Source organism: Phyllostomus hastatus, unplaced genomic scaffold (genome assembly GCF_019186645.2).
Source record: "Phyllostomus hastatus isolate PE091 unplaced genomic scaffold, TTU_PhHast_1.1 phas_scaffold_345, whole genome shotgun sequence".
NCBI classification, from domain to species: Eukaryota; Metazoa; Chordata; class Mammalia; order Chiroptera; family Phyllostomidae; genus Phyllostomus; species Phyllostomus hastatus.
In genome coordinates, this window is record NW_025334024.1 from 16,172,856 (window position 1) to 16,181,977 (window position 9,122).

The window sequence follows — 9,122 nt, forward strand, 5'->3', positions numbered from 1 at the left end:
GAGCTGTTTTGGTTTTTTAAGATTATGGCTGAAATGAAAACGTTCAGGCATTGCAGGACCCAGAGACTGACAGAAACACTGTCCTCCTGGCTAAGAGTGTGAGGCCCACTGAGGGCCCCCACTGTGCCAGCTGTGTTTGTGGGCTGGCGAACCACGCACTGGGGTCTCTGTCCATTTCTGTCTTGCTTCATCCATTTAAATTTTTTAACAGATTTTATTTATTTATTCTTAGAGGGGAAGGGAGGAAGAGAGGGAGAGAAACATCAATGTGTGGCTGCCTCTCATGCACCTCCTACTGGGAACCCATCCCATAATCCAGGCCTGTGCCCTGACTGGGAATCAAACCGGTGACCCTTTGTTTCGCAGACTGGCACTCAAGCCACTGAGCCACACCAGCCACTGCTCCATTTAAATTTTTGCACACACTTTCATGCTGTGCTCTGTTCTCTAAACTGTAGCATTGGGCAGGAAGTTCACTGAAATGGATGTTGCCCCATGTGTCTTATTAGAGTAATAAGTATCACCTAGCAATTTGATATGAATAAGAGAAAAATCTCCCTGGCCAAATTCTCTCTGTATATTCAGTTGGTTGTAAATAAACTTTACTCGATATTTATCCCCAGGAAGCAAGAACTGAAAAAATGACAGCCAAAAGGAAGGATGGAAATACCTCTTCAGAAGTAGTAGATCCTGTCTAGCACCCATGAAGTGGCTTTTGTAAGCCAGAGTTTTTTAGGTGAAAACAAAGCAAAAAACTCTTCCTGTGAGCCAAACATGGGGGTATCATGCCAGTTCTATTATGGAATATCTATGCATGGTCCTGGGACTGGACCAAGTGTGACTTGTAGAGTTAATGATTACCCCAGCAAACTACTTGGTTCCACTGGGCTGCATGCAGTTCACCTGCAGAGGAGTTTCCAGGAACCAGCATGTTTCCTTTGCTTGTTGGGGCTGGACTGGTGGTTCTGAACCTGGTGGCCTCTGCTAGGAGCCAGAAGACGGAACCCCTTAGTGGCTCCGGGGACCAGCCACTCTTCCGAGGAGCAGATCGGTATGACTTTGCCATTGTGATCCTTCCAGGAGGCGCAGAATGCTTTTGGCAATTTGCCCACCAGACTGGATACTTTTATTTCAGTTATGAGGTGGGTACCTGGGCTCCTCTGGCCATATGGGGGACTTGGTTTTTGTTTGTTTGTTTCCTTTTGTAAAATGGGTCACAGTTTTAGACTAACATGAGGTTCTGGTTGTCTTTATTAAGCTGTGATTCTCTACCTATTAATGAAATAGACCTGCAGGTAGATGGAAACTCCTGATGGGTGATTAATGACTAAAACATATGGCTTGGTTTCTCAAAGTGGGGGCCATGGAAGTGTGCTCAAAGCCACGGGACAAACAGGGTACCTCTTCCTGGAGAAGTAATTGTCACAACCACTCGGTTGTGGAAATGAAAGGGGAGAGAATACATTTTTAAAATATTAAAATAGTATGGAAATAGAAAGTCCCATGAACTTTAGAGAGACCCAGACAAGTAAAAAAAAAAAACCAAACAAAAAAACAGTTTATGGAGTAGGGACAGCAACATTTACTCTTGACTTTACAGGTAATTCTGGCAAACTGGAGAATTACTGACTCAAGATTTCTCTATTGAGCCAGACAGTCCTGTTTGTGTTAGGAAGGTGAATGTTTTCAAGGCACCTGCTCACAGGCCAGGTACTTTCATCCACACCACAGTGCCCAAGGATGGTCTGCTCAACAGTCAAATCAGAGGCTATTCATTTTCTTTGTTATCTCAGAAACCTGTTAACTTTCTAATCTTTTAGAGTAACAGATTGCATATAATGACCTTATTCCACTCCACTGTAACTGAAATTTATTTTAAATTAGAACTGTTTCTTATCTCTAAATTTATGGTACAAGAGTAGCTATAGTCAGTTCACTGTAGCTATCAAGATTCAGCTTGACAGCAAGTGTCCATCAAATGCCTTATTTGCTGTCAAGCATGAAATAAGCCCAAGTATCTGATGACAACACCAGGGAGCTCAAAACCAAGCAAGTTCAGTAAAGAACTCTATACAATTAGCCCTGGCTCAATGGATTGAGCACCAGCCTGTGAACCAAAAGGTCACAGGTTCAATTCCCAGTCAGGGCACATGCCTGGGTTTCAGGCCAAGTCCCCAGTGGGGGGGGCACATAAGAGAAGGGAGTGCTTTCTCCCCCCAACCTCCTTTTTTAAAAATAAACAAAATCTTGTAAAAAACTCTACAACCAGAATCTTACACACCAACTGATACAGGCCTGCTGTATGGTCTGTGACATGTCCTTCACAAGAGTGCTATCAGCATTCAGGGCAATTCTTTGTCCTGCAGTAGTATTTTTCTTTTTTTTTTTTATCATTGTTCAAATACAGTTTTCTCCTTTTTACTCCCAACCTGCAGTACTATTTCTAACATGGCAGGATGTTCAGCTTTGCAGTCCCTCCCCACCCCACCCAACACCATTGATGTCTCAACCCAAATTCCCAGAAGGGGTCGGGTAGTACCATCCATGATTGAGAATCACTGTGCTGATGATTGTGGGGTATCAACCTCACCACTTAATTAGCTTCTTGGTGATGAATCAGGGGCTCTTCTTCCTCTTTAATGTCTTGGCAGGTTCAGCGGACACTGGGAATGTCACATGACCGGCATATTTCTGCCACTGCACATACCCCACAAGGTTTTCTCATAGAAACCTCTCAGAATGTTCGGGGCCAGATTAACTTCCATACCCAAGAGACAGGTCTGTTTTCATTATCACAGCTATTATGATAATCATAGGTTTCTTTGAAAATGGGAAAATAATGATGAGGTACTGAAATTAATTAAGTACCTAAGATGTAAAAACCCTGGCTTTTTCAGATAAGGATGAAAACTGAGCCTAGGACACCAAAAACCAGTTTTCCTGAAGACTGCCAATGGCCAAATGGCAGTCCTCTGGCAGTTTGGGGGCAGTCTCCAGGTGACTAATTGTAACTCCAAAGTCCAGAAGTTCAATTTTATGTCGTCATCTCCAACTGACCAGAATATGAAAAAGTGACCAAAAAACCCATTTAAGATATAGAATTCCAATTAGCAAATTTATTATGGGATAACATCTCTTTCCAGTCATGGGAATACATGAGCCAGTTCCAAAAAGCAGACTCGGAACAAAAGGAAATGTACGGCCATGAAAAATACCTCTATTCCACAACAAAGCATTTCTCTAGTCACCAGAAATTCCTATAGCCTGTCCCCACATAGATCTAACTTGTCCCCGCCCTGGACAGCATCATATGCACTCTCTACTGGCCAGGTGTACAAAAAAAGATGTTTCTCTACAGGAACATAAGACAATCTTTCATGTATAGCACAGGATACTCTACTCAGCATTATAGAATATTTAGTATTTGGTGGCCCCTACATGCCAGTAGTGCCTTCCAATCATTTCAAAAAACACACTGCCACACCTTTCCAATCCTGCTCCTCCCCACTCCCACACACACAAGGGGAGGCAACCCCAGTGGAGAACCAGCACCCAAAACCATCAGTCCTGATACAGACAGCCTTGAAGTCAGTTACTCCAGCAGGATGGTTTCTTTCACAACGCATCACATTTCCCTTAGTTTCAAGGTATCCCCCAGCTCTAATGGTATATAAAAAGCAAACAAACACCATTCTCTTCATTTCAACTTAATTTGAGAAATTTCTTAATGAGAAAATGTTGAAAGAGGAAGGAAACACGGTTTTCTTTTCAGTATAGAACTAGCTAGTAATGTTTGCATTTGCAATAATAAAAACAATTATACATATTTAGTAAATGTTTCCTGTAAGATCAGTATCTTTCTTCCACATCAAATATTGGATCTTTGTAGTTGCTAAGTAAAAAGAAGGTGCTAACGTAGCACACTGACCACTGGAGAACAGACAGCTTCTAAACCTAGAGGAAGAAAGATCAACATAGGGTGGGAGACCAAGACTCCATAATGATATAGGGATTCTTACAGGTTTTTATCAACTTTGTCTAAAAAATCAGCAAAATCACTTTGGTTCTGTGCAAGTGTACCTCAATTTTGGAGTCTTCTATGAGGGGCCTGAGATGGACCACGAACAGAAGAGTGAAAGAAAACAACTGAATGATACTCTGGATGCAATTGAGGTAATTGCTTTGTGGGAGAGAAACATCCATGGAAACTGATTTTAAATGTGGTGGAAATATTAAAAATATGAGAGTAGTTATCACTTACTCCAAGCACTCATTTGTGTAGAAACCAACCAGGCAATGGGATTTGAAGCCTTTCATTTTTATGACTTGGAGCTCTTGAAATTCTTCCTTTATCATCATTTTAAAGTATACAATTCAGTAGTTTTCAGCATATTCTCATGGTCCAGGTACAATCACAAGTATCTAATTCCATAAGTTTCATTGCCCCCAAATGAAACTCCATACCCATTACATTAGTCACTTGTCCATTCCCCACGCCTCCCACTCTGGCCACTCACTCACTAGTCTACTTTCTGTCTACAGAGTTGCCTATTCTGTATATTTAATGAGTGAAATCATACAATGTGACCTTTTGTGTCTGGCTTCTTTCACTTAGGATGTTTTCAAGGCTCATCCACATCATAGTATTTATTAGTATCTCATTCCTTTTTATGCCTGAATAATGTTCTACTGTATGGGTATACCACATTTACACACTTATCAACTGACAGGCGTTTGGGTTATTTCATTTTTTGCTATCATGAATAATGCTATGAACATTTGCATACAAAATTTTGTATAAGCATGTTTTCATTTTTTGTACAGATACAAGTACTATACTCTACTAGGTCATAGAGTAACTCTGTGAGGAACTGCAGTTTTCCACAGGGGCTAAACCGTTTTACATTCCCACTGGCAGTGAATGAGGGCTGCGCTTTCTCCACATCCTCACCAACATGTTGTCTTATTAGCCTCCCTAGTGAGTGTGAAATGTTATCTTCTGATTTTGAGTTGTCTCCCTAATGACACTGAGCATCATTTCATGTGTTTTTCAGCCATTTACATATCTTTGGAGAAATGTCTAAATATTTTGCCCACTTTAAAATCAGGTAGTCTTTTTCTGAGCTGTGTTTTATATATTGGATCTGTGTGTACGTGTGTGTGTATATATATAAAAAATCTGGATATAAGTCCCTAATCGATATATGATTTACAGGTATTTTCTCCCATTTTATGGGATATATGCAGTTTCATGATGGTCTCTTGGATGCACTAAAGTCCACTGCCTAGAGTTTTGTAAATGAAGTTTTATTGGAACACAAACATGCTCAATTGATAATTACATATTGTCTCTGGCTTTTTGGTGCTACAATTGCAGGATTCAGTAGTTGTGAGAGACTATTTGGCCTGCAAAACCTAAACTGTTTACTATACTATCTGGCTCTGTAATAAGTTTGCAGGCCTTGTTTTCTACCATATGCAAGAGCTGACGACACCACCCAGGACAATGATAACAGTGTTGAGTGTGTATCTAAATCTAGAGATCTGGAAAAACTCGCTGGTTTCAACATTGAAGTTTTTCACTAAAAAAGTTTAACATGAAGTCCAGGCCATTTTCCTATACAGCTAGATTATCATTTAGTAACTACAACAGCCACCAACTTATTACATGTCATAAATTCATTTAAATTACTCAATTTCCTGAGAACTTAGTGCTGGTGGTGAGGAAAGATGGTGGGCAGAGGGGCGGTAAGGAGCCCTTTCCTTATTTCATTGTCCGTCCCACAGGAAAGTACCCGAAAGGTACAGAGAAATATCTTTCACATGTGGCGATACTACAACTTTGCCCGCATGAGGAAAATGGCTGACTTTTTCCTTCTTCAATCAAACTATAACTACGTGAACTGGTGGTCGATAGCCCAGAGCCTTGTTATTGTTCTTTCTGGGGTCCTGCAGCTGTACTTCTTGAAGCGTCTCTTCAATGTCCCAATGACTACAGACACAAAGAAGCCAAGATGCTAAGCTAAAACAACTACAGTGGCTCTCTCCTTCTGGGGCAGAAACCTGTCAAAGCTTTGGTTAAATCAGCTTTTTCAAGTTATTGGGAAAAATTCAATTTCTCCTCTTAGGAAGTTTTAGTTTATTGCTCTCATCTACAGAGGCAAAATGGCAATAAATAAATAAAAATGTGTAAGTTTTGATGTTGGCTATTTTTGAAGTTTAATCAAAGTTTAACGTTTACCATCAAAATACTATTCATCATATAGTGGTCCCTTAACCTTCACTAAGTCTACATAGAGGTTAACAGAGAACCCTGGAAGGGAGAATGGTTGAAAAAAAAAAAAAGGGACAAAAACATATAAAACCCAGTTTTTATATGGGTTTTATATGTTGCATACAAAACCAGGAGTTGGTAGAATGGTTAAAAAGTGCTTTATTTTTAGAGATGTGTCCTTTGGAATTTATAATAAGCAGTATATTCTTAGAGAAACTGTTTTACAATACAGGTAGTTTTAAAAATATTTGCAAATGTTTTTCATTTAAAAAATATTTTAATAATTCTAAAAATGATTTCATGAAGCGGAGGGAAGAACAGAGGAGGTAAATTATTTCAGGGTCTCTGGTTAGTGCTTTTTGTCCAATGCAGTAAGGTGAGTAAAGGCTTGTAAGGAAAATGTCTGAGGAAACCAAGTTGATGGAAAAAAAATTCAACCCAAGATCACACAATCCACGAAAAAGAAAGATTGAGAAAACAGCTTGTAAAAAACCAAAATAATGTAATCAAATTATACTCATTAGATCCCACTCTTAGTAGCAGCAACACTCAGTATATGCAACATAAAAATAATTCTCAGCATTGATTTAACACCTATCATTTGCCAGGCACTGTGCTAGGTACTTTACAATCATGATTTCTAATTCTAAAAACCATTCTTAGATAGATGGCCAAAGCTGTTTTTTGAAACAAAAGAAAATGAAACTCATGAAAGTTTAATGACTCAGATAAAGCATCATATAGCTGGTAGGTGTTAGAACTAGGTTTTAAATCCAAGTTTTCTTCCACACCATGCAGAACCTACCATAAAGAAAATCATCAGAATAAATTGCTCTTAGTATTTTATCCAAATTTCATTTGTAAAATCCCACACATTTGGATATGGCAGTATCTATCTTTCATAGTATTAATAAATAAATAAAAAAAACTTACGTTCTTATCGTGAGTTTGGAAAACGGTGTTATCACAGATAACAATAAAAAGCTATCCTTGTCCTCAATTCCAATGATTTAGAACCTTTTACTGAAAACAAGAAGCCCTCTGATTAAAATATAAAACACAATATTCTATTTAGTAACAGACACAAAAATCCGAAACTCCATTTTTGAGCCATTTCTGCTTAGTTAGAATCCAGCCTGCATTTGTCTGTAATAGAATATAAAACTAAGAAGTCCCTGGAGAGGTCTGTGTTGACAAAATTCAACATGATGGTGGAACCTACACAGACACAGGAAACAAAGCTAGGCCCTTCCACACAGCCATAAGTCCTCGCGATGATTTCGTTTTAAGTCAATGTCTCTTCATGTCGCACATACTCCCCAATGTCTGCTTGATGAAATACCACAATCGCCATGGGATCTACTTTCCTGCAGTCTTGTGTAGACTTTGCTGCCACCCCAAAACCCTGGGATTCAAAAGAAGAGACACTAATTCACTCAAGTCATTCAATAAGCACGCACGGAGGGCTGGGAATAACAAAGATGAAACAATACAGTTCTTTGAGAAATTTAAAAGCTGCAGAGAATTTTGTCTCTCAAGCCCACAGTCTGGAAATACATCCTTCGAGAATAAAGATTCTTAATCTCTGTAACAGCTACCATCTGTACTCACCAAAGGGATGTCTGCCATGGAGTACACCACCACTCCCTGGTACTGAGAAGTATTTTCAGTGATTCGACCCAGTCCAGATTTTAATACATGGTTCCCATACAGGAAGGACTGCTCTGCTCCAGGCTTTACCCACACTTTGTACTATAAGAAAGAGAATTAAATCCAAGACACATAATTATATCCCCACAGATAAGCTAGCTGCTATATCTGACTGACTTCTTGAAAGCATTTTAAGAAAAAGACGCATGTTTCTCTCACATTGTTCACCCCCTAAACAGAACTGCCAGCTTCTTCCTCCATTCTACAAGCACCTCCCACGGACAGTTAAACAGCGCTTTTTCTGGACCCACTACGCTCCTCCTCACAGCCGCCTATTTGCTTTTCGAACTTCAGCTGGGTTTGCACAGGCTTTTCTCCTTTGCTGGAGATAATTAAGAGCACTCTCGCCCCACAGCCCTAACCATACCCAAAGAGTTAAAACCGACAGGCATCTCCACGTGCTGACACTGATCCCAAGCACTGTTGGGGACTCCGTGGCAGAGAAGATGCCCGCTTATCTGCGTTCTGAGGTGGCCCTCATCCCTGACTTCCTCCATTCCCAGCGGACGACTGGAAACCACCTCACAAACCTTGGCATAGGGTGCAAGGTAATCCAGAGCTGTGACGTGCAACCGAAATTTGTGAGTCTTCGTGAATTTTCCGAAGCAGGTCCCCAGCGACACCAGCTTGTCACCGGAAATGTTGGCAGCCAACTTCAAGATCTTTTCACTAAGAGGATAAAGAAGTGGTGTCATGTACGGGCGCTGGTGGGACCCAGGCCCCCCACCCGGGGCCATGTTGCCCACCCTGCCCCGCCTCACCTCACGTAATACACCCGGTCGTTGTGCAACCTGAAACAGTAGGTGCCGTCGGGCCTGTCGATCAGCAGTTGGAGATTCTCCCCGATGCTGTAGGTAAAAAAAAAGACTGGAGGCCGCGTGCGAACGGACTGGTCCCGGTCCCGCGCCCCACTCCACCCCCGCCCCTTATCACCACAAGCACTCTCTCTTCTACCCCACGCGCTCTTACTATTTTGCTATCTTCTCAAACATGACACGAGTCTCCTCTTCAGTCAAAGGCCGCATTTTCCCGCTGTTGCCACACCTGCTCCTCGTGCCTCAGTCGCCGGAAGCGGAAGTCAACCGTGAGACTCTCCCTGGCAACCCCAACAGCCCACCTCTCATCGCTTCCCAGAGCC

The 9,122-nt window shown here is 41.1% G+C and overlaps 2 protein-coding genes across 2 annotated transcripts; one reads left to right on the forward strand and one right to left on the reverse strand.

Moving 5' to 3' along the window:
- The first annotated feature begins 356 nt into the window (after positions 1-356).
- Positions 357-6,198, forward strand: TMED6 (transmembrane p24 trafficking protein 6). The gene is made up of 4 exons (XM_045818553.1): positions 357-1,142; positions 2,652-2,778; positions 4,022-4,173; positions 5,788-6,198. The coding sequence occupies exons 1-4, from the start codon at positions 930-932 to the stop codon at positions 6,019-6,021; spliced, it is 726 nt and encodes a 241-aa protein (XP_045674509.1). The 5' UTR covers positions 357-929; the 3' UTR covers positions 6,022-6,198.
- A 218-nt stretch (positions 6,199-6,416) lies between these two features.
- Positions 6,417-9,094, reverse strand: NIP7 (nucleolar pre-rRNA processing protein NIP7). Its single transcript, XM_045818555.1, has 5 exons — positions 8,954-9,094; positions 8,746-8,832; positions 8,515-8,653; positions 7,886-8,026; positions 6,417-7,679 (listed from the first exon to the last, which is right to left on the reverse strand). The coding sequence occupies exons 1-5, from the start codon at positions 9,007-9,009 to the stop codon at positions 7,560-7,562; spliced, it is 543 nt and encodes a 180-aa protein (XP_045674511.1). The 5' UTR covers positions 9,010-9,094; the 3' UTR covers positions 6,417-7,559.
- Between the last annotated feature and the right edge of the window lie 28 nt (positions 9,095-9,122).